Source organism: Gopherus flavomarginatus, chromosome 13 (genome assembly GCF_025201925.1).
Source record: "Gopherus flavomarginatus isolate rGopFla2 chromosome 13, rGopFla2.mat.asm, whole genome shotgun sequence".
NCBI classification, from domain to species: Eukaryota; Metazoa; Chordata; order Testudines; family Testudinidae; genus Gopherus; species Gopherus flavomarginatus.
In genome coordinates this window covers 14,141,812-14,167,328 of record NC_066629.1, presented here as the reverse complement: position 1 = coordinate 14,167,328, position 25,517 = coordinate 14,141,812, and the positions used below count along the sequence as shown (strand labels likewise).

General features: G+C 47.2%; 1 protein-coding gene across 2 annotated transcripts in view; it reads left to right on the top strand.

Moving 5' to 3' along the window:
- The first annotated feature begins 4,963 nt into the window (after nucleotides 1-4,963).
- KIRREL3 (kirre like nephrin family adhesion molecule 3) overlaps nucleotides 4,964-25,517 on the top strand; it is a 737,495-nt gene continuing 716,941 nt past the window's right edge. For both annotated transcript variants that reach the window (XM_050921587.1, XM_050921586.1), the window contains exon 1: nucleotides 4,964-5,179. In XM_050921587.1, the coding sequence (XP_050777544.1) occupies nucleotides 5,125-5,179 (55 nt within the window). In that variant the 5' untranslated portion in view covers nucleotides 4,964-5,124. The remainder of the gene's footprint in view (nucleotides 5,180-25,517) is intronic.

Sequence of the window (25,517 nt, the reverse complement as noted above, 5' to 3'; positions counted from 1 at the left end):
CCAGTAACTAGCACCATTTAGAACCTCCTGTCTTCCACTTGCAAGAATTGTGTCCAAGTCATTCAGACATTTCACTCCATGTGGTTCAACGCTGCTCGGGTTTTATTTGACATTTCAAACCTGTGCAAGTTTAACTACTCTCTACATCCCCTTTTCACTTTGCAGGGCTAGATGACACAGTCGTTAAAATGCCTAGAGGAGTTTGTGTCCTGTCTTCACTAGGGCTCCCACCGCTCACACCAGTGGAGGTGGTGAACTGATGGTCTCATGATGTGGAATTTTACAAAAAAACAACCCAGTGCATGGCCTTTTCCTGGAATTTGATGTTTTCCTGGTTTGCGGATGAAAAAATGAAGGAAAAAAAAATTTTCAGTTTGTCAAAAAAAGAAAATTTCCACACACATAAATTGAAAAATGAATCCTTTGTAATGTTATTTTGAAATTTGTCACAGAAAATACTATTTTCCAGGCAGTTCCAATCAGTATACTTATTCCTGTTTTACAGGTCGTGAACTGTACAGAAGAAACAGAGACACAGGGAAGTTAAGTGACGTGCCCGTGGTTTCCCAGCAAGCCAGTGGCAGAAACAGGAACAGACCCCCAAGACCTAATTATCCCATTAGCTGGTCTCACACAAACTCTAGTGTGGGTTGTATGCATACAATGGATTATTAGGTTCCACATCTCCTTATTCCTAGCCCAGTGCTTTGTGGCCCCTGCTGCACTTGAGAACAGGAACAAAGTTAATAATTCTGCTAGAAAATAATTTCATGCTTTTGGGAGGAGGAAGGTGGAGAATTGTTGCAAAATCATGAACTCAAGTGAAAAGAAAATCCCAACCTTCTACATGATGACTGTGTGTCACAAGGAACCCTGGTTACTGTGATACCATCAGGGATATGCATATGGTGCATGGCATTGGCAGAGTCTCAGCAGGTCTGGTAGTCACAAGGCTTAAGAAGAAAACAAAGAGTTGTCCTTGTTATATGATAACATACTGATGATGCCTATTTTAGGCCAGGCCTATACACAAATACAGCTCTATGCCAATTTAACTAAAAGTATGATTCTAAACTGATTTAGTTAAATTGGTGCCACTTAGTGTGTAGATAAATCAATAGTTCATAAATCAATTTAAACTGGCTTCTGTCGGCTTAGCTTGTAAACAGAGAGGTGCCAGCTAAATCAGCGTCCATGCATCCCCAGAGAGATTTGCACCAGTTGAATGAAACTGATGCAAATTTGCACATAGCCAGACTCTGTTGCCTGGCTGTTGGTGATTTTCTGCAGATATCAGTATAAACCCTAGGAGAACTCTGCCATTTCCCTTTGAAGTTCACCTTTAAGCACAAAGGCACAGCTGTAAGTAATTAGATTTCAAAGCCATAATTACTGTATAATGCTCATTTTATAATTACATTCAGTGCCCCCAAGTGCCCCCTTGCAATTTCAAATGGATACAGAATTTTTCCTCACTTCCTGTCTTTAATCATTGTACAGTGTAGCTGTGTGTTGCCTAAAAGCTGCTGCATTCCACCCCAGAGGTGGCCGCCAATCAGCAGTAAGGAGTGACATCCCTGGGTATGGTTTATGTTTCCTTTTAGTTGCTATTGCAAAGGTGTTTAAGATCCCACTCTCTTTCTGGACAATAAATGCTATAGAAATGTTAGATAATATTTTCACGCTCATTATCAATCACAGGGGTCTGTGATGGGGTGCAGTCCTGGTGTGAACCAGGAAAGGGGTTCAGTCCCTTCAGTGGGCAGAAAGGCGGGAACTAGTAATCAAAGACTGCCTGGCCGCACTGAAGGGCTGGCAGCTGTGGCTTGTTCTGCTGCTAGGGTTTGGAGCCCTGTCTTCCAATTGAGGGAAGTCATGAAAAGGAAGCAGAGTGCTGCAAAGCTGGGGGTGAAGTGCTTTTGTGTCCCTGGGAAAGGAGAGGAGAGGAGTGGGTTTTTTTTTGTTTTCTCCCTAATCTCATCTATCTAGGGAAGTGCTGGTGCAAGGCTTTAGTTGTTTGGCTTGTAGCATGAGGGCTGATACTGGTGCCCCAGTATGATGTGTTTCTTTGTTTGCTTTGTTTCCCCTGGCTAAAAGCAAGTGCCTGATGTGAGTGCTGAGCATAGGTGTCTTTACTGGGTTTCATGTGGCCCAGAGGCTGTTTACCTCTTAAGAAGGCTAGAATGGCTCTTTCCCCCAGCCTGTACTCTCTTGATGCCTGGCTCAAAGGGACTTTGATGCTTGTCCCTGTGGCTGGTGGGGCAAATTGCTTCTGTGGATGGAAGGGATTTTTTTTTTTGGTAGGAGGGAGAGTGTGATCTCTACAATACAGCCCTCCCCTAAGCCTTTCCCCTGGCTTCTCTGTGGGGATGGGAGTCCTGAGTATATGAAGTGAGGCTGTGGGACTGGGTATCTAACTGTGCTGTCACCTCTGTGTAGCTTCTCTAGCAGCTGTGAGTGGTCAGCCCTGAAAGCCCCTGCCCCTGGATTAGACAGGTGTGTGTTGTCCTGCTCTAGCTGCCTGGCATCTCCTCCATCAGCACCACCATTCCCAGTGCAGAGATGAGCAACATGTTCCACGATGAAAACAAAACTGCTTCTGCATTTCTGCTTTGCAGTACCTCCCAGGGTGGAGGGAACCAACCTGGGAAAAATAAAGCTCCTCCTGCCTCATATGTGATTCCTGTGAGTCCTAGAGGTGGAATTATATGGGAAACATTGCTCAGATCCCTTGCCCCTAAGTCTGAGGAAGTTAAACCTGACCATCACATGTAGAATATTGCAGAGGAGGGAGCAGTCTTGCCTCTGTTAGCCAGAGCTTGTGGGGGAGCACCATTTGATTGTTTAGCACAGAGGGATATGAGTTCTGGAAGCTGCTTTGTTTCTCTTCACCTCTAGCAGGTGGGTGAGACACAGCCCTCTAGGCCTGGTTTGCCTGCCTGCATTCATGCTCTTCAGTTGTTTTGCAACAATCCAGTCAACACAAGGGCGAGATGCCTTTGGGTGAGTGCAATTAAGCAAAAACTTCTGGTTGCTCAAAGCAAGTGTCATCCACCATCCTTACTGACCTGGCCACTGGGTGCACTAATGCCCTCTACTTGATAAAATCAAAGAGCAGCTTAACTGTATGTCATAAGCCCTATAGTGCTGAGGTAGTGGAGAATCTGTCAAGTGTGAGAGGCCTGTGCCTCAGGAGTAGGAGGTTCTGAGCTCTATTTGCTTTGATCTGAGGGTCATGGTGCACATCTGTTTGGTAAGATAGCTAATAGCTATAGATATGCTACTATATTCCCTTAGGAAACAGTGGTGGTGATTCACTAGCGTCAATCAAACAATTATACTTTGTGCAGCATCTTTTATACAAATGGTCACACAACTCCCTAGAGCTACATAATACAGTTCCTGTATGGATTGACTGTCTTGCACCCTGCTAGTAAATATAGCAAGGGGAAACAGGACAATTGTTACCAATGAATCAAATCTTTATGTGGAATGACTCTGAAGCAGAAAATGTTACATTCCCTTAGCACCTCTTTTGCTGAAGGATTCCGATGCACAGAAATCACTCAGCCTGCAGCTGAGAGACAGATGCACCTCTGGGGTGGAACACAGCAGGTGGTTTAATGGTGCACAGCAACAGTTTAGGATAGGATTCTACCTGGATGGAATTTAGATTACCTTCTGGTGAGCTAAATCCCACCGAGATAGAATCCTATCGACTTCTGTGCCTGGGGACACAGCAATTGCTGTAGCACATCAGAGGCCCATTTATACTGAAATCCTGCCTCTGCCCGGCCAGCTGCAAAAAGCCTGAAGTGGACACTTCTGAAATAACCAGTTTGTAGGGGAAGTTCCTTCCTAACCCCTGTCAATTACTGGCTGTCATGCCCTGAAGGTTTGTATTCTTTACACCAGCTACGCTAGTTGGAACTATGTTCAAACCTAGTGCAACCTAGCATGGTTAGGGACTGTACTGCTCAACTCAGCTCCTAAGGAAGCCAATGGGGAAAGACAGCCATTGGCTTCCATAAGAATTAAGTGGAGCTCTGAGTGAAGTGAGACATCGTTTCCATACCAGCTATGCTATAGCCACTCCTTGAAGCACAGAGTTAGCCCTGAATCTAACCAAAGTCCTTCAGCCAGGTTGCATGGACCATGAAGATAACTGTTCTTGAGTTGTACTGTATGATCCCGTCTGCACAGAGCCATCCATTTCCCCATGGATGGCAGCTGCCCAGAGGCTGGCAGCTAAAGGATGGAATAGTTTAGTGGGAGCAAAAGGACTGTCGAGTGGGGGAAAAGCAGATGAGCTTCTTCACCTGAGCGAATAGTGGGATGTTCACCTGCAAGTGTTTCCAAAAGCCACTGGTACAAGCTCTCCCCTCACACAAAAAAGAGGGGCTGCAAGAGAGGAAAGTCACTTAGTTGCATTGCTATTTCTTTTGCCATGGGTGGTGCCTCTTAGCAGAGAGTAGCAGCCCAGTGCTGGAACCCAGAGGTGGGGTGGGAAACCTTTCTAGAGCAAAGAAGAAAAAAATCTCATCTGCTCCATTGCAATTTAGCACATGGAGAGTTGCATATGTTCCACGCAGCCTAAGTTCTTCCTATAGAGCTCTCTCTCCCTGCACAAAATTCCTCCCCCCGTTGCTTTGCGAGCGCACAGTGTTCCCTACTTCCATGCAGCAGGAACGAAAATTATTAATCAACTTTGCTCCTGTAAAATCAGAAATGTTCTCCCGTGAAAAGACACGGAGCCCGGCTGCCTGAGCTTGTGTCGGATGAAAGCAGCACATTCTCTAGAGGGAGGAGAGGAAAGACTAACCAGCCTTTTTCATTTTTAACAAGTATTCCCTCTTTAATTATTACTCTCCCTCCAGCCTGTGTAGAAAAGATTTGCTCTGTCAGTCAAGTCCCTGACTGCTGTGGGAGGAGCTCCTGTAGAGGAGGCTGTGTAGCTGGGGTGCTGAGACTGAGGATGGAGCTGCCAGGAGCCAGACAAGCAGAGGCGGCTCAGCGCAACTCCATCGCAGCCGGCTGCTGAAATTGAGGGAGAGAAGGATTGCAGGCGCCGGAGAAGCTGCAGCCCCAGATTCCTGCTCGCTCCCCGCCGACAAACTCTAAGGAATGAAAGCTTTCCAGGCAGACCTGCTGCTCCTCTGCTTCTTGCTGCTCAGCCAAGGTAGGACACGGCGGTTCCTGAGTTTCAAAGTAGGGTGGGCAGGCAGGTCGGGGATGGTGGCAAAGCAGGGGTGCTGGCTCTCCTGTTGGGGAGATCAAGCCAGGTGAGCCCCTGGGTTTGGCCAGGAGGATGCGCTCATATCTGGGAAAGGGTCCTTCGCTGGCAAGTGCATTGTGGAGTTTTGCTGTCTCTCAAGGCAGCTCGCCTTAAAAAAATGTTTAACATGCAAATTAGTTCTTTCTGCTCCAGCTATGTTAATTAGCTCGTTTGTGTGTAAACACTGCTCTGAACTCCTCTCCCCCCTTCTCCATTAGACCCCCAATGAGGGCTTTGTTTGTTTTGCAAGGTTTTTGAGCCTTGATTGGTCGTTTTGCCTTGTTTCGGTTGGGGGAGAGCGCCTTGACTGGGGGAGTTGCAATTGCAGCGTGTTTTGTGATGGAAAGAGGTGCCTTAGATTAGCGCATGTGGGTCCCCATGGTTCGGGTAGAGGGGATTCGGCGCTCCCTTTTGGCGGTATGTTTCCAAAGCCGGAGAGAGCCGGGCAGTCTAGAGGAATTTCCCACACAACTTTGATATTGAGCAGCCAGTCCCAGGCGTCGGGGTGGGAGTGTTATTTCAGAGCTGTGTTGCTGGGGCAAAGCTGTTGCCAGTCACCTGTGGAAAACGGAGGGTTTTGCTTAAAGAATTGAGGTTGCTTGTGCCCTCTCAGAATACTAATGTCAGGTGTTAGCTGTGTCACATGAAGGCATACATGCAGGGCAGGGCATGGGGTAGTTAAAAGAAACCACCCACGAGTCCATCTGTTGATGAAATGAAGGGTGAAACTTTTAGGGGGAGAGTGTAGCTTGTAAGGGGTGGCTGTTTCCCCCACCTCCCAACCCCTGGTTGGAGGCATGGCGCTCCACAGCAGCCTACTTGTTGCTTTCTCTTCTGAGCTGTGGGCCAGACATGTTGCTGGGGGCCCCCTAACCCCCTGTTACCACTGACGGTGCTAAGGGGAGAGCCATGTTTGCAATAGAAGGTGGCTTCGTTCTGCTCAAAAGAAACCCACCATGTCTGCCATGTCAATTTCAGGCAGAAAAATCTGAGCTCTCCTGGTACACTGGGGCAGTGGCAGGTTCAGGTATATGAGCAATTTGGCAGCCTGGCTTTTCCTTGTAGTGTCTCTTCCCATGCCCCCTGAGCTTCTCCACTCCCTGCAGGTCAAATGGCAATTTGCTTGCAAAGCTGCAGAAGTTTGCCTTTCAGCTCCAGAAGGGCCTCGCTCCCCCCCCCACACACACACTTCCCAGGCATTGTTTTTAATTAGGACTTTTTAATGAGCCTTGCTGTTTGAAAGCTGCTGTATAGGTCCGCGTCTTGGCTCTTTGCTGTGTGGTCTAGTTGATCGCCTTCTCTGCGGTGACCTGTTGGGAATGCGCCTCTGGTACCTTGCAAATTCATGTTGGGTTACATGGCAGCACAGCTAACATTGCACACGGGCTGGTTCCTACGGTAAGAAGGATAAATTCATTGCCATGTAGCTGTTGCTTGCTGTGCCTGAGAAACATGACAGCCAGCAGCCGGGCTGCTAGCCTCCTGGTGTGTGTCTTGTTCTAGCCCCTCTCCAATCTGTCTGGCTGCTGAGGAAGGGGCAGCACAGATCTAGGAGCTGAAATGTATTTCCACGACACATTGGTGCTTCCCCTACTTGAAATTCCCCATTCTGACTGCACATCTGGGCTGGTAGTGCTTATGCACTCCTGGGCACAGTGCCATCGTGGTGCCATTGATTTCAATAGCATATGCACCCATGATCTTAAGAGTGCCACTTGGGTTGTTGGGTCATACAAGTGGCATGTTGACGGATGCAGATGGTGTGCACCCATAGGGCAGTAACATCTCATGCAGGAGGGAGCTCACAGGCGAATCCCACTTGCCTCACTTACACAGGTAGACCCAGTGAAGTCATTGAGCCAGACCTACCCATGGTCTATGCAACTGCGAGTCCAGGGAAGTCAGTGGAGTTTTGTTCACTTACACGAAGGGTGAATTTGACCCAAATGGAACTGTGTGAATAGCACACTCGGGACACCTACTCCCTCAAGTCAATAACAGCAGACTGGCAAGGATCACGTATGTATGATGCAAGAATCGTGCATGGAACATTTAACTTAGGCATGGGCCTTGCATGAGAACCTCCGATAACTGATTCTTCTCCAGGTAAGGTCATTGGATTTCAGCCCAAGGATTTGTCCTAAGTTGACCCCATGCATCTTGGTGGCAGGCTGGTTTGCTGCTGTCCTGGGAAATGATGCTGAACAACATTGGGCTTCTGAGGATGACCATACAATGTGCTCTAACAGTGACCATACTTCCCATGTGTTCCATGTCCTGGGGGTTGAGCGCATTGCGTTGGGCTGATTTCGATTCATATTATGGCTTGGCTGACCAGAGATCAATTTGACCTCCCCGTGCTAGGATTTCACAGTGCAAAGTGTGTCTCTCCTTTAGGAGGTGAACCTACTAACACACTTCTGCTTTCCTGTAGACCCTTTTAAAGTCTCTTAATGGAATAATTTTGAGACTCACTCTACAAAGCCAGATTTCAAGCAGATCTCCACATGTAAATGTCCAGTATCTAATCCACTGGGGCCCCACCCCACGTATCCCCTTTCAGCATTGAGAGGTATTACAGAATAATGAAGGAGGATGATCTCTCCTGTAACTGATAGCGATGCTTTTGGGTCAGAGCAAATGTCTCTTAAGGTCTGTAGAGAACAAATGTCCTTCCTGTGTTGTTGTTGTTGTTTTTTAACTCTCTGATTCCCCAGCAAATCCCTGTCTTCTGGCTCTGAAAGTTTACACGCAAAACACTGGCTGTTGTGGAGTCTCTTTGGGTTGTTTTTGTGTGGTGATTGGTTGGTTGGTTGTTTTTTCCTGGTGTTGCTGTTATTCCTAAGTCCTCAGTATCATAGTTCCTGGTGGAAACCAGGATGAAATCACTGTGAAATTTACCTCCTGCTGGGGGGGGATGTGTTATGCCCTTTGTTGTCATCCACAAACATGAAACTCACTTCATTTTTTCTTTTTTTAATGTCCAATTATTTTCCCCTTTCACCCAAAAGAGCTGAGGTTGGAAGAAACAAATAACAACATGGAAGCCCCTTGCCGTATGTCCGATCCTTCACAGCCAAATCCCAAACATGCTCTGCACTCGAGTAGAATTCACAGTGAGAGCCCATGAATCTTCTGTGTTAAATCCATCTAGGGTGGGTCCCATGAATCGTGGCCTGGTGCAACGAAACAACAACAAACAGATGGAGGTCTGCAACTTAGCTTTAAAACAAGGCTTGGGTTGTGTTGTGTGGTCTCCTAGAGCCAGGCACCAGCTCAGTCATTGTAGAGGAGCATTTATAAATGTAAGGGAACCAGCAGTGTGAGCCCTACAATCTTGTTATGATCTAACCAACTTCCAAGGAGGGGATATGGCAAATCACGCCAACCTCCCTGGACACCAGTCTAGGCCCTGGCACGGGAGTGCTCCTTAGCCACTCTTCTCATTGTTGCCTTGGTTTACCCACCTATTGGCTTAGTACCTCTTTTGACGTCATCCCTGTCCACCTGGAACAGATGTCTACTTCTCTTCCATCTTTCAAGTGCCTCCATAATCCATGCCCCGACAGGAAACTTTCCTCTGCAGAAGTGATCTGGCATAGGTGCCACTTCATTGGAACTGTTGTGCCAGTGTCTTGCGTCTGTGTTCCTGTAAGCTCTGTGGGGCATGTCCTTTGGCCGCGTTCTGATCTCAGTTACCCTGGTGTAAATCTAGAGTAACTAGACAGATGCCAATGAAATATCTATCTGGCTGTTGTCAGAACAGAAAATAGCCCTTGCCCTCAAGAGTCTGAAGTGTCCTATTTGCCTATGGATCTCTGGCTATCTGCTATTGGAATGGTAAACTCCAGTCTCTGTAGGCACTGTACAGAGCTTTTCTCCCTCTGCCCTGCTTTGAAGAGATTGCAGTCCTTGCAAAGGACTCTTTAAAATCAAACCAGGACCCTTTGCCCCGGGGCACTTTATTATTTGCAGTGTGTGAACGTTACCATGACTGGTCATCAGACCACAGGTGACAAGGGCAATGAATTTGTGAGGTTAAGCTGAGAAGGGAAATCAGGCCAAATCCAGGTACAGCAAAGGGCTGGGAATACCCAGTTGAGGCACTTACCCAATCCTCTGCCTGTAATGCTATGATGGAAGAGAACAGGATTGATGTGTGACGGTGAGTGGACCAGAAGCTTGCAGAATGGTGCTGATACAAAAGAAAGGTGAACCTCCGGGGTTGTATAAATAGATTTACACGTAGGGCTGGTGAGTTAACCATTCCCCTCTGTATATTGGGTTTTTTTTGGGGGGACACATCTGGGGTGGTGCATGCAGCATGAACCTTGATGCCACAAACTGGAGAGGATCCAGAGAAGGAGCCTTTGCTGAAAAGTTCCGAAAACACAAGTTCTGGACTCTATCCATAGTCCTCTTGCCCTGCAGGGAGTTGAGAGAGCCTTTATAGGGGGGCTTGCTGGTATGTTCGGTGGTATTCCCCGTGCAGGGCAAGTAATTTCCATTCTCCAGAGATGTTTATGGAGAAGTAAAGGGAAATGAGTGCATCAGGTTTTGGAGAATGAGGTGACCTCATAGGCTGTAACCAGTGCTAAATGAGGAGGGGATTATTTTTCAGTCATTAACAGTGCAACAAGAAGTAACTGCTTATAATGACAGAGGATGGGAAATCCTGCTGTTAAGGTGCTTGTCCTGGGAACACAAGGCAAGACTAGATTGGGGGGAAACTAGAATCAATTCCATGTTAGAGATGGAAAAGGGCTGCTGGGTCATCCAAGGCGCTAATGAAGCATCATTGCTCTCCTGTGCTTTGTCCAGTCTGCTTCTACATGATTTTGATGATTGGGTTTGTACAAACAAATGAGTAGGTGGTAGTAATCCATTGGTAGGGTCTGCAGTGAGATTTAGTAGAGGACCAAAGATGCCTTTTTTTAAGCTAGATCTCTTCCACCAGCTGAATTCAGTCATAAAAAGGGGTCACTGACCTTTCATTGAGACCCTCATTACTTTCACATAGCAAGGGAATTCCAAGTAATGGCTCATGTCTCGAGGTGAATGCTGCATCTGTAACTGGTCTCCCTGCGCTAAGGTTATGCAGAGGTCTCAGGGCAGGGTACAGTGCAGAACACATCTTACATGGTGCAGTCCATCTCAGGCAGGTGTCATTACTTTTGTCTCTTGTTTCCTGGATGCCTCACTGTTACTTTAAAGGGAGGTCGGTCAGATAAAAAAATATATATAGAAAATCCTGACCTGTGGTGCTAACACCTTAAAGCAGTAGCTCCCAATCTTTTCCCATATTGCAGTATAAAATGTGTTCTGGGTTTTTCTCTCCTCTGTAAAGGCGGGAGGAGTTTGGTTGGGACTCTGAAACCTGCCCACAACCACCAGGTGGAGAATCCATGTTGTACATTATTGAATCACAAATATTTTTTTTAATATCCAATATGCTTTTCATCATTGATGGCTCAGGTTTCCTTGTTTGTCTCTATTTGCACAAATAGAAAACAGGTTAGTCAGATTCACTTTTTTTGTTTTATTGTCTCTTACATTTGGCTTCTGCTGCGCTTACCTGATGCTGCAGTGTTTGGGTCGCAAAGACTGCGGAGGATCGGCTATGATGTAGATGTAGACTTTACCAGACATACACTGTTTCCAGTTTGATCCAACAATGTCCATTTAAAGATGATCAGCAAAGTGACATTACCAACCCCAAAAGCAGAGGAGGGAGAGCTTTCTAAAGAACTCCTAGTTCCATAGTTACATGAGGGATGGATCTGCCTCTTACTGTACAGCATTAGTCAAAATTTAAAACATGCTTTCCATACACCGTTTAGCAGTTGATTGTGCACTTGCTGGCTCTCTTTAAATGTCACATTATTAGTAGGAGGTAGAAGATTCATTTAGTTAGATTCAGCCACCAGCTGTAGGATAAGACCTCATCTTAATTTGTTCATTCAGCACCCCCGCATAAGAAGAAAACTACAGCAGTAACCCCAAAGCCTGCTGTAGCTCTAGAATATCATAGGACTTGCTTTTAAAAGGGCATTCACATAACTGCCATTCATTAACAGTAATGTGACCCAATCAGGTCTTCAGCTGAGAATAATAGATGCCTCGCTGTATAAAGTAACTGGGAACAGTGTTCAGTGGAGTATGTTCACACAATGGATAATTAACCTCTGTGTGCAAGGAAAACTTTGTGGGGTTGGGTTTGTTGCAGTAGTTTTCTATACAGTAAAGGGAAGATTCATCCCTTGTATTACTGCATTGAAGTCAGTGGAACTACACTAGGGATTGATTTGGCCTGATACCTTAGCGGCTGAAAATTCCACCTATTGTGCAGGATGAATTTCATTGAATAACGCTGTGTTCCTGTGTGAGGATATACAAATATCCTGCAGGAATGGCATGTTTAGGGTCGGGTCTGGAATTCATACAGCAAGGCATGAGAGATCTTAATAACTACAGTCTAAAAATACAGACTAAAAAATTATTTCATAACTGATGGCCTTTCTCCTGGGTACTCTCAGGTGGGAGGGGATCAAAGCTTTGTGCCATGAACCCAAGATGATAATCCTTCCCTGAAGAAGGAAGTGATCATGAACTGGTGAAAAGTTGCGAGGCTCTTCCGTCCACCCCTGCTGTTCTGGGCACATAACTTTCCATTTTTGTCATTAGCTCAACATTGCTCAACTCCTGAAAAGAGATCAGAAGTGAAAGGCCTGGATTCTTTCCATTTCTTTTTTTCCTCTCCAGTGGTATAAATGAGTATTCAGGCGGTATACTGCCAGGAGTCAGTAAATGTCAATATTGGATAAGTGTTTCCTTTATACCATTGCAATTTAGCATAAGCTGCTTGGAAACAAATGTCTCCCATAAGCATGCGATGTTTCCGTAAGTACACAGTCAACAGTACTATGAGGATTAAATAAATGTCAGCACCGCTTGTATACTCAGTAACAAGTTAAGACAGCTGAACTCACATAATGGCCTACCTGGGTATCACAGTGGTGGGATTACTTTGCTACTCATGGTTTCCTGCAGCAAGAGGGCAGCTTGAAGTAGCCACTTTTGGGGGGTAGGGGGAGCCACGCTACTTTTCAGAAGGGTGCAGCACAAGGTGATGGGGACTTAAAATTGGGGTAGGAGGCTGATCAGTCACCGTTCTGGCAAGCCATAATTCATTTCAGGAGGTGGCCAAAGAAAAGCTATTTTCACAGCAAAATCCAGCTGCTTCTCTTGCCGCCCCCCTCACCTCAAATTGCCAAGTGGGTGAAACTCAAGGATTTGGTCTTTCCCCTGTGGGAGTATTCTTGACATACACACTCAGTTCTCCACCAGCAAGGACAAAGCTTTCACCCTGGTCATAAATATGCTGCCAGAATTCTGCCCCTTGGGATGTTCCTGTCCCCTGCTTAGTTGAGAGGGGCTGAGAGTTGGTGTGACCTACACTGGCCTAAAATATGGCCAGTGAGTGCTGTCTCTTTGTAGGTGGTGCTACAATCTCATCCACTCCAGCTTTGTATTGCTAGCTGGGCTGTGGCTAGTGACTTCACCACAGGCTGGCTGGTGGATTTTAAATATAATCTTCCAAGAAGGATGGGCTGAGGCCTGTAGCATGGTCACTAACGCAACAGATGTCACCGGACCAAGATATTGTTCGAATAGGAGACCAGATGAAAAGCCCATTGCGCTGAGAACACTGTGTGATGTACAAGGCTCGCAGGGTGCTAGCCTGCACCAGGACCTGCCGGTGAACTCGAGTGATCAATTCCTGTTCTTTACCAGGTCCAAGTGAATGAGGCTTGGGCAGCACTTACTTCTGGATAACAGTGTGCAAGACAGGAGTGGCCTTTGGGCACCTTGGGGGCTGCCTTTACAGCCCCCTATTGTAAGGAGCTATTTCCTTACCTTAGGGGTTGGATTACATTCACTGCATGGGAGGATGGCTGTGGGTTGAGGGGAGGTGAGGTACAAAGAGCTAGGCTGTCTCGTGAGAGTCGGATTCCTTTAGGCACATGGCTGTCCTGCTTTTGGACTGCAGAGAAAGGGTAGGAGGGGATAAAAATGCATTGGCGAGAGCATTTGAGCAGATACCTCTAAGGGGAGTCAATAAGGGAGGGAAAGGTGTGGAGTGAAGGACCAAAGGAAGGGTTGGTGTTCAGGAGATTCCAGGTTCCTCTAAAGATGCAGTTGTGTAGCACCTAGGAAACTACAGTGCAAATTGAGACCAAAGCTATAGTGAGAGTGGGGGAGCAGGTGTCCTGACTGATGTGGAGTGATCTGGTACAAGGAGAGCAGGAGTTAAGAGGTCAGAGAGCAGATGTCCTTAGATGCAGGTGAAAGGGATGGCTGAGAAGGTTCTGAACCAGTGATGATTGCTTTGGGCCAGAGTCAGCTGCCCCTGCTGCTCTTATGAGTGGCCAGGTGGCAAACATCTCGGAGGCTTCCTGTTTTCAATGAAAGCCCATTGGCTGCTGTCCTCTTATGTGGTGATTTGGCAGTTGCTGCTGATAGTGCCATGCTGGGTCAGTGGAGGAGCAGAGGAACTGAAGGGAGCAGCCCAGAGGTCCTTGAAATCTAGCATCCTGATTCTTCAGAGGAAGGTGTGACACGTGGGGCCTGCCCCCTTGGCCTTCCAGACCTATGCCTCATAGTACAAAGTCTGATAATCCTGTATTAGCTTTATTAGTTATAACCTTTAATTAATGGATGTAAATCCTCCTGAGGCTTTGCCTAGGACACCAGAACTTATGGCGGATCCCTATTTTTTCAGCATTGTAAATCAGGAGTCACGCCACCAAATCCAGTTGTGACGTGAAAATGATTCACAGAGATCCGAATCAAGTTGCTTACTGATTTGTGTTGAACGTGTATTTGGCGGGCAGAGTCCGGTCTATACAACCAAAAATCTGACTCTGGATCCAGGCTCCCCAAAAGCAGCTGAGATGTGGGTCTTTCCCCTGGCTTATCTCTGCTGTTGTGCAACTTGAATAAGATAGGCCTGCTGTGGTAAAGTGTACATACAGTCTCCCTTCCAGCATCTATTTGTATCTCGGAGCTGGCTTCAGCTGCTTGAATAGAAGCTTCTCTGTACCTAGCAAGTGTGGGACTAGGAGATCCCATGTGTATCTCCTTTGAGGAGGAGGTTCTAAAACCTGGCCAATAAATTGAGATGACATTTGACAGACACCCAGAGCCCAACCCTACTCCCAGGCTGCCCATGTAGGAAGAACCCATCACAGCTCCTTGCTGCTCCTCACTTTGCATCTCTGTCATTCACCCACCAATGTTACCGGCCGCTGCGTCTTGGTCAGTATGTGGCAGGCCGTGTGTCATCTATGAGCTGGGGAAAAATCACAGAGCAAGGTGTGGGATTGGTCTTGACATCTTTGCATTCTCAAAGTTGCAAAACCACTTCTCTCTCTCTAACTGGAAAGGAGCTGCCTGCAGTCTTCACTTTGCCTGCATCCTCCCTGCGGCACAGAAATAGCTACAGACGACAAAATCCACAGAAGTCAGATGAGAAAGCCCTGCCAGGATAGCTAACCCACCTCTGGAGTTGTTCCCCTGCAGTCTAGTGACTGTCCTCTCCAGTCCTAGCTGACTCCAGCAGTGTATCCTGATTAGGGTCCTATCAGTCACTATCGGGGCATTTGCTGCCAATTAAAACAGTGAAAGATTCTGTTTAACTTATAATCTTACCTCGCTGAGCTAATGCTTTTGCAATGCTAAGAAAAGAGCCTGTAGACTTTGGGAGGAGGGTTTAAAAATTAAAACCACAGACAGAGGTGTGTGTGGAGGTAAAAATACCCAGGTATTTTGAATAGTAAACCAGGTCATCTGGCAGAGGCTGAGAGCTGCAGCTCCTCCTCGCTTTTAAATTCAGCCTGGTGGTGGCAGCAGCAGCGCTTGCATGGAAGAGAGCCATGCTGCCGGTACAGGGCTCCCTGAGAGAGGCAGGAGCAGACTCACTGTGGTCCCTTTGGGCTCACAGCCAGCTTGTTGGGGTTTCGACTCTCTTGGAAGGCTGAGGACAGAGCTAGAGGCTTGTAGGGGGGGAGGGATATTGGTGCTTAACCCCGTGTGCAGCTCTGTGCTGTAGAGAGAGGTGATCTTAGGCTATTGGGGAGTGGAGAATCTGAGCTCCCACATGTTTATAAGGGAGCGTATGTTGGCAAATCATATGAGAGTTGTATGCAGGGTACTTAAGGCTAGATTCCCCTCCCTGAGTCAAGGTCGGCAAGGTCCAGTGCTGCTATCAATGGAGAGGTGGGGAGGGGTAGACTCCAGTGCGACCCCTACTGGTGGAGCAAAGGGGAAGCAAGATCTGGCTGGGTCAGGGGGTTGCCGCGCAGATGAGTCGTGGCCTTGCTGAATAAGAACTGGGGAAGGTGGGGGAACACAGTCCATGCTGTTCCTAGACTACCAATTCCTGGTGACTAATGATGAATGTGCCTGGGTCTCCTGGTGAAGGGGAGGGAGGTAGAGAGCTGGCAGCATATGTCAGAGGGGAGCACAGTAACCTTCAGCAACCCACATTACAAGCTGGCATTGCCGGCCAGCGGTGCCTGCTGGGTTGTTATTTTTCTTCCTCCTTCATGTGCTAATCCCAGAGTGTGATTTAACGCTTTTCTGCCCCGCTCCTGGTTATGTCTTTAATAAGCTGGGAGCAGTCAGTCCAGTCCTTTCTCTTCCCACCCCCCACTTTACGTGTTGAAGAAGCAGAACAAACAGATGCTAAAATTAGGCTCTGTTGTTCACAGCACTTTGTCCTCCTGATCACAAAGTCTGTCGCTGCCTGGGCATGCTTTGGTCTGTGTGCAGGGAGAGTTTGGGGAATAATAAAGCAGTGGGTGTGCAGGGAGAGTTTGGGGAATAATAAAGCAGTGGGTGTGTCTGAAATTAGCACATTAAATTTTGATCTGAGATGCCTGCTTCCTTTTGGCAGATTATGTGCTTTTGGTGACTTTCTTCAGGGGGGGTGGAGGGAGCACCATTCCTTTATATTTAATATTGTTAATATGAAAAGTGCCAGACAGCCTTAAAGGTGGAATTCCTTGATCTACAATCAGGGAATTGGCTTCCCCTGCCATTGTGCCTCAGCGGGAACCTATGGGGAAATGCTCTCTACAATGGAGAAGGGAAACAGTCTCCATGGCTCACTCTGTCCTCGGACCCTTTTTCTGCAGACATTCATGTTACATGGTGCCGATCCAGTGACTTCAAATGCTGATAGTGCATACAATTAAACAGGAGCATAAGTCTTTGCAGGATTGGGGCCTTAGCCTTTTTAAAGAAATGACCCCCCAAAGGGGGCTAATCAATATGCTAGATACATACGTGCCCTCCCTTGTAGGCTCAACTAGTGCAGAGGACTGGTGCTCCTGTCCCAATGCACAGTGACAAATTTCAACCCAGCTGGTCATCAGTGATCAATCTGTCATGCCTGTCACTGCAAATACAGAATGTGAATCTCTAACAAGAATATATCAATGGCTGGGGCTGCAGCAGTGGATCCCTCGAAGGATGTACGTTCCTCTCCCCTTAGAGAGATGTTGAGCTGTTATTGGCAGATCTGTGTCAGGGTTGTAGATATTCTGCGTTCCTGGGAGGAAGCTTTCCCGGAGATCAGAAACATCCTTTCTGTCACTGCTCTGATAGTAAAAATGTCATGAGATGCCACAGTTCTGTGATGATTAACTCTAGGCTGGATGCAAGGTGGGGGCGGCTTATGTTAACTTGCATGCTTTTTCCTCTTGTTTGAGCATCTATCTTCCATGCCAGAAATTGTCTGCAGATTCCTGTCTCTTTCTGGTCATGCTTAAAATGATAACATTGGTTTAAGATATACTCTTATGATAAACTAGGAAACATGGCGTCCTTTGAAATCTTCAAAGCCCTGTTCGATCAAATCGGTCAGCTAGAAGAGAAAATAGCTAGGCATTCAGGTCTTGGTGTTTAAGACATACAGTTCTTCCTAAACACCTTCCCTTTTTAATTCACCATCTTCCCGTATTTCAGCAGGAGACTCGGACCATAACAAGGTGGGAGGCACTTGCTACATTTTCTCTTATCTCTTTGCCGTATCTCTGTACCATTTTTGACCTCCCAAATGCTCGTGCTTTGGGTTCCCTCTCCCCCCATAATGGAAAATCTCACCCAAACAAAACGGATTTGGAAAAGGGGAAAAAACAAGATAAACTTATACTATGCATAGGAAAAATGAGAGTCTGCATACATCTACCAAATAGCTGGACACCTTTCTTCTTGCCTTTGCATTGGAGATCACAGCAGCCTTTCAGCTGGGAAATGGATTTCCGCAGACAGCTTATTCATCCCTGTGGCTTGAGTTTTTCCAAGCTCATTGGAAACTTCCCAAAATGGAAATAAGGCCAAATCCCATTGTACAGTGACCTTGGACAAGTCACTTCTGATCATACCTGATGGGGAAAATGAATTTCCTTCCAGGGGAAATATTTTGATGTGGAAACCCCACTGGAACCCTAATATGTGGAGATATACCTATCTCATAGAGCTGGAAGGGACCCTGAAAGGTCATTGAGTTCAGCCCCCTGCCTTCACTAGCAGGATCAAGGACTAATTTTGCCCCAGATCCCTAAGTGGCCCCCTCAAGGATTGAACTCACAACCCTGGGTTTAGTAGGCTAGTGCTCAAACCACTGAGCTATCCCTTTCCCCAAACCCTGTTTCATTCTGACTTTGCAACTTTCACGTTTCTCTGTTGTAGAGATGGTCATATGTGCAATACAGCATTCTATTGCAATTAATTGACTAATGTGCATTGTTGCCCTCTAGTGGATGGAACTGGAGCTGATAAACTCTGTGTCATACACTCTACTCTGCTAACTAAAGTAGATTCTCCTTAGTTCAAGAGCGGAGATGAGCTCTATCCCTGCTGCTGCTATGAACTTTTAAATAACCATTGTCTGCAGCGTAGAGATATCATAATGTTTATAGTAGGCCACAGGTTTATTACAATATAATAATTCTGCAGCTGTATCAGTTGGTTTCTGTAACTGTTCTAGAGTTCTGTAAATTATCTTGCCATTGATCCAATACCATAAGGCTTTATTCTTTGACAGTTTATTTCCTTCGATTTGTATATGGTTTTCTTTCTTGCATGCATCGTAAGAGAAAGAAACCAGGCATCTGTCTCTCCCATTTGCTTTTCTCTAAAAGAACCCTTAATCCACTCATAAGTATTGGAAAATTCAAAAGATTAAAAAGGTGCCAGTGACGTTCATCTGGCCCCAGTGCATTGAGCAGGTAGAGAGAGGCCCTGAGAGGCAGTTGACTAGATTGATGGGCAGTAAATGTGCTTAATAGTAATTTTTGTCCTGTGTTTTTAATAAAGTGATTGATGATGAATGTGGGCCAGAGTCCCCATGTAGAGGCTAAGAGATGCAGTTAAACACGGAGGCTTCTTAACTTAATGAGGCCATGCAATAAAAATGAGGCATAATGAACAAAATATAATAGTATCATTATAGTTATGACTTCACTGCGTTGGCGGAAGGCTGAGCAGGCAGCAAGTGAGCATGCTGGGGAGAGAGCTCACCAGGAGGAGTAACATTGGTGCCTGAGGGGGATTTCTTCTAGGGCACAGCTGGGAAGATTCCCTAGCAAGGCAAATCTGCAAATACACTTTATCACTGAATGGCCTGGGAAAGGTGGCCCAGCGATTAGGGCACTTGTCTGGTGCTCTGGAGGCCTGGATTGAATTCCCTGCTTTGCCACAGGTTTCCTGTGTGACCTTGGGCCAGTTTCTTAGCCCAGGGTGGGCAAACTTTTTGGCCCAAAGGCCGCACCTCGGAATAGAAATTGTGTGGCAGGCAGGAAGGGGAGAGGGCTCTGGCTGAGAGTGCAGGCTCTGGGGTGGGGCTGGGGATGAGAGGTTTGGGGTGCATGAGGGTGCTCCAGGCTGGAATTGAGGGGTTTGGAGGGTGGGAGGGAGATCAGGGCAGGGGTTTGGGGCGTCGAGAGAGACTCAGGTGCAGGCTCCAGGTGGTGCTTACCTCAAGTAGCTCCCGGAAGCAGCGACAGGTCCTGTTGAGCTCTTCTCTGGCTCCTACGCAGAGGCACGGCCAGGTGGCTCTGCATGCTGCCCTGTCTGCAAGCACTGCCCCTGCAGTTCCCATTGGAGCACTGGAGGGGCCACTGGAGCACGTAGGAGACAGCGTGGGGCCATGCTGCGGTTTCTGGGAGCCATGTGGCGCAACCTCCAACCCTGCGCCCCAGCTGGAGCACTGGAGTGGGGCAAGCCTCAGACCCTGCTCCCCAGTGGGAACTCGAGAGCTGGCTTAAAATGGTTGGTGGGCCGGATCCAGCCCATGGGCCATAGTTTGCCCACCCCTGCCTTAGCCACTTTGTGTTTCACTTCCCTATCTGTACAATGGGTCCTACCTCAGAGGTGTATGAGGAGGCATGTATTAAAGATTGTGAGATGCTCAGATTTTGCAGTGACGAGGGACCTTATCCGTACCTAAGAGAGATGGTATGCAGGGGAGATGTGTAAGGAGAATACATCTGCAGGGCGTATAAGGGATGTCCAAACATTCCCTTGCTTGGAGTGGGTCAGTGGTGGGATAGGAGACAAGTGGTGGTAGGTCACAGTGGCTAAGAGATCCACATACTTAAGAACTTGTCAGGGGCTGAGGTGGATTAGCAGTTGCAGAACGGTTCTGTACCAGTATCTCTTAAATACTGTTAGTTAAACTTCAGTGGCTCCTAATCTAATAATGAAGGGAAGCAAAATAAGCGCTCTGAGTGAGGCACGCCCCTTGCAGGAAGCACTCGTTGAAAGCAGATATTCACTTAAAATGAAAATGAATACAATAAATGATGGCTAGAGAATTTCACACACCCAGCAATAGACACAGTGCCTCTCAGATGTGCTCCAAGCATTTTGCATACGCGTGGGCGCAGCCGTTCAAGTGTTCTGCGCCCATGGTTCTGGTCAGGTTGTTGATACAGCCCAGCATTCAGCACACAGAGCCTTTCGGAGGAGCTGGCCTCTTGATTTTGGACCTAACTGGGAAGTGCCAGTTTGTGGCTGCTGAGCTCTCAGAGATTTGTCTGCAGATCTCTTAATCTGAGAGGGAGGCAAGTCTTACCTCCACTGCAGAAGTGGGGAAGCTGAGGCACGGGTGCCTCGAGGACTGGTGGAGAGTTGGTCGCAAAGTTGAGAAGAGACCCCTGGGATCCTGACGAGCTGTCAGGCTGACGGAGAGCTAGAGCTCAGACCCCAGACCATGAATCTCTGTGCTGGTGACTTGAGCCTAGGTCTTATGCTGTGGAGCCTCCTCCAACCTGAGTTGACACTGTTACCTTGCACTGCTTCCATTCTCTCTTCTCCAGGCCAAGGGGGCCCTTGCCTGTCTGTAGAGATTAGGAGTGTGTGTGTGTGTGTGTGTGTGTGTGTGTGTGTGTGTGTGTGTGTGTGTGTGTGTGTGTGAAGTTGCCTGTTCCATGTCAGCGCCTTATGGGACCAGGGGCACCTCCCTACGCCGCTTGTGGTTTGGAGGGAGAAGCGGGGCATTGCTTGGTGGCTGCCTACCCCATGGGCTCTCGGGAGGGTCCTAGCTGTAATCTTCCTAGTTCTTGCTGTGATGTGGGTCTGTATTAGGGTCAGGTGCTTCCTTTTTCCCCTCAAACACCCCCTTCTGGATTGAGGGGGACAGTAACACTTGCCAGCCACTGAGGATGAAGAAGAGGGTGCAGGGGGCCTGAACAGCAGTGGATGGGAGACATTGTGAAGATCTTACAAATGTGAGGGGGAGGAAGGCTGTTGGGAGATGCGGGTTGTGGAGCAAGGGCATCTCTTGGAGTCCAGACTGAGACCCCAAACCTGCAGAGTCTGGCTAAATAGCCATAAGGCTATTGGTGTGACCTCCGCCCCATCTCTCACCACTCATTGACCCTCCCCCGCCCCCAAAAGCAGTTTACTTGGCCTATGCAGAGTCATCCTGTACCCATCCCGCCTATGTCAAGCTGTCCTTCCCCAGAAGCTGTCAGTGCCAGGCTGTCAGATCCCCTCTCCCCATTCCCAGCAGCATCCTGCAGGAGATAACAGCCCTTTCAAGGCAGTTTGTAGCAAAAGCTCACTGCTGTGCAACTGGCATCCAATAAAGTTATGCTGTTGATGCATTCAAACAAAAGCCCTTGGTACCGTCATCCTCGACTGGAAGCAATCCGATCCTAATCCCATTATGCAGAGCTCCCGTTTGTTTCTTCCTATGGGGACATTTGTATACATTTGCATTTTACTGTCTGATCATATGCATAGAATTTAAATTGAAATTGGGGGCTTGAGTAGATTTGAATATTTACGAGATATGCCTTTTATTTATTTATTTCAAACCTTCCCAGGCTGGTGGCGATGCCCTGGAAAGAAGCACATGTATCCCATTGGTGAATGTGGGTTATTGGTCACCCAGGTGACTGATACACTGTGGATGTGAGTCTGTTAGAGCCCCAGTTTGGGAGCCTGGGCTCTTTAGGTCACACTGTAGCACCTTATACTATTAGCTCTGGAAGTTACTGGTTCAATCCCCAGTGTGCTGACCAAGATGGTGGCCCTTACATGCTTTCTCCCTCTGCTGCACATTGGAAACTTCAATGTGGGAGGAGCATGCTGGGATCAGGTTGGGTTGTGGACAGATCTGGGAAGTTCCCTTCCTTCCCACTTCCTTGATAGAAGAAAAATTGTTTCATAAAGAATATGGAGATGAGCCTAGGCTGCAGAAGAAAACTAGATCCATATTTGGGCCTAAGGATTCAGGTTTTCAATCCATCCCATGATAGTGATGGAGTTGGTGGTGAAATTCTGACCCAGATCCATGTTTGAATTTTGAAAAACATGTTACTTGTCTGAACATTTCCTTGCACCATGCTGAATTCACTGTGCAAGGGGTAATGTCAATTTAGCTGAAGTCAATTTGTTACTGTCTCGAGCCACTTGAGTCTGAAATAAGACTGTCCACTTATGAAATAGCCAAACCAGCTTCAGTTCAAACCTTTTTGTTACTTTAGTGCAAGCTGATGTCAACATGGTACCTGCTCAGCCTCTATTACCTTGTTCCGCTTTCTACAGATGTATTATATGCCATGTCTCGGCTGGAGCCCAGTGGCCATTATTTCCAGTGGCTACCTTCTAATGACCCACTGGGAAGTCTTGAACCTGGGCCTTGATATTTCATACACCTTGACTTCCATTTGCTTCAGTGGGACTTCTGTGAGTTCTGCCATGGCAGAGTAGGGCTCTGTGTTTATGCCATTGTGGTACATCTCTAGACAGGTGTCTTGTTTTTCCCTCTTCTGTTGGCCAGGAAAGAAGTGAAACTTCCATAGTCAGTGTTCTAAAAATTGTATGTATTTAAACCTTAGGTTGAGAAGAGTAGATGGAGACCAGGTCCTGTTGAGTGCTGGTTCTTGGAAGTCATCTCTTTTGTTATCGAGAGAGAGAATAATGCATCAAATTCCAGCTGCCCAATGCAGGAGTGTGTATGTGTGCATGTGCCAATGCATTGCACGCATTTGAGACGTGGCTAGCTTCCAGTCTTTCCACGCTAGTTTCCCCTGCCCTCCCCCCTTTTGCTGTGTCTGAGTTTGTCACTGGCACAGCTGAAGAACGGCCCAGAAACAAAGGCATCCAAAATGGCAGCAGGAGGTGGGGCAGAACTCATTGTCCCAGGAGAATGAGTTGCCATCGAATCAGTCCTGAATGCAGTTATGAGGTTTTTTTAGAGCATTGTAAGTTGATGAGGGAGCTGTTTTGCTTTAACAGCTAATGTAATGTTGCTCAGGCTGCTTATATGCACTAGTTTATATTTCAGTATAGTCAAAGGTGACTTATAACTTTAATATTAAATTTAAAAATTGATTACTTGGGTTTTATCTATATGAATCCAAATTAATCTTGGCCTTTCTTGATCCCGTCTTTTTTCCTCTCCTTGTCAGAGACGCATGTGGTCTGTATTGCGCTAACAATGAAAGGAGAAGGAAAAATGTTTGCATGGTGATAAATAACTGTTGCAGACGCTGCTTTTATTCCAGAAAAAATTCTACTCTGCAGGCTTAACAATGGCATCAGTGGGAGTTTGTTACTTTGTGTGAGATTCTCTGTGTCTGCTCCCAGAGCTGGGCTTTGTTGAATAATGTCCTGCTTTATCCTACCAAGAGAAATTGCGTTTTCTACTTCTGCTTTTCCCTCCACTGTTAGTGTCAGAAGCTTTTCATAACACTCACCAGCCTCACGACACCCAACCCAGCAGAATGGGTTCCCAGTTGCAAATGGGGATTTGAGATAAAGAACAACCATCACAGGTGCGTGTGTGGGGGGTGGAGAGAGGACACCTGGCAGTCAATGCTGTATTGTTGTTGTGCTGTACACAGTTGTAATGAGATTTATGTACACCACACAACCAGCATGTTGGCTGCACCTGACCAGCATGGCAAAGCTCCTGAGCATCACTGTGCCATGCTCTTGAACAGCAAGCAAATGTCCGGGGCTTAGCAGGTGAGTGCCTTTAGCTCAGCAAACCTCCTGGCTCATGCAGCTGCAGAGTGAGGCTTAATTACTGTAATTATGTCCAGACTGGGGAGGGGAACAAACCAGCCATCACTGCAGGGGCTGCATGGGGATAGCTGTGCTTGTTTGCTTAGCAGCAGAGCTCTGTAAATACTTATGTGCCTGCATTCCTTTGGAGCTCAAACTGTTCATCTTTGCTGCACTCTGCAGGGGTGTTTGCTTGAGGTGAGGCTAAATTGCTTTGCAACGTAGTAAAGGGAGCTGTTCTCCCCAGCACCTGGAGTGTTTCTCTTTTAGGCCTGGTCTACACGAGGCGGAGGGGTTGATGTAAGATATGCAACTTCAGCTACAGGAATAGCGTAAGTGAAGTTGACGTATCTTATTTCGACTTACCTCCCGTCCTCACACCGCGGGATCGATGGCTGCGGCTCCCCCGTTGACTCTGCTTCCACTGCTCACCCTGGTGGAATTCCGGAGTTGACAGGAGCGCATTCGAGGATCAATATATCACATCTAGACGAGACGCGATATATCGATCCCCAATAGATCAATCGCTACCTGCCGATCTGGTGGGTAGTCTGGACGTAACCTTAGTATCAAAGAAAAACTTGAGAGCCCAGTAGGTGGCAAAACCACACCCAGCATAGCTTGAAATGCAAACACTGGTGACTTCCTTCCTTTTATTTGGCTTTAAGAAGCTCAGTGAGCAGTGGCATGGCTTTAGCTGTTATTGGTCTAATGCAACCCCCTTTGTGCTTGGAAGAATCCCTGAAGTAAATTAGAAGATCAGAGGGTATTTCTTCTATATTATGAGTGATGGGTCTAAACCTTGGATTCACACAACTGTGCTGAAACTTGGATTCAAATCTAGTTCCAAACTTGACCTCTGTGCAGCTAATGTTCTCCTGTTGGCCAAACTAAATATCTGTGCCTCTTACTAGCTTCCTTTACCAGAAGTTATGCAATAACTTCACAGTGTGCTCTATTAAAGCATTATTAAAACACGTGTATTGTAATCATTTTTTTCCTTTATATTCACGTGTTGCGTATTGGACAAAAATTCCAAAACTTCAGTGCTAATGGCCATGCTTTCAAAAATGCCCCCAAAACATCTGGCCACAGTTTTGCCCACCCTACATTTCTCTGCATGTAGCTTTCCACACCTGGCAATGCATATACACTGTATTACGCATGTGCAAATGTGCTAGTTCAGTGTTTTTCAGATGGGTTTGTGGGTCCATGGGTCCCGCTGATCAACTCCTCCTCCTCCCTCCCAGCACCTCCTGCATGCCGCAGAACAGCTGTTCCCTGGCATGAAGGAGGCCCTGGGAGGGAGGGGGAAGAATGAGGATGGAGTGTGCTCGGGGGAGGGGGTGGAATCATGTCTGGGGCCACCAGCCCTGCTAATCAACTTCTCCCGCTCTCTCCCAGTGCCTCCTGCACACTGGGGAACAGAGCTATTCAGGAGCGCGCAGGAGGGAGGGGGAGGAGCGGGGATGGGGCATGCTCAGAGGAGGGGGCAGAAAGAGCCATGGAAGAGGAGGGGCACGGGTGGAGCAGGGGTGGGGTGGGGTCCACAAATTTTTTTAAATGAAAATGGGGGGCCTTGGATTGCTAAAGCCCTGAAGGGCTTGGGGCTGAGCAGGGTGCTTGGGGGTCCACAAATTTTTTTAAATGAAAATGG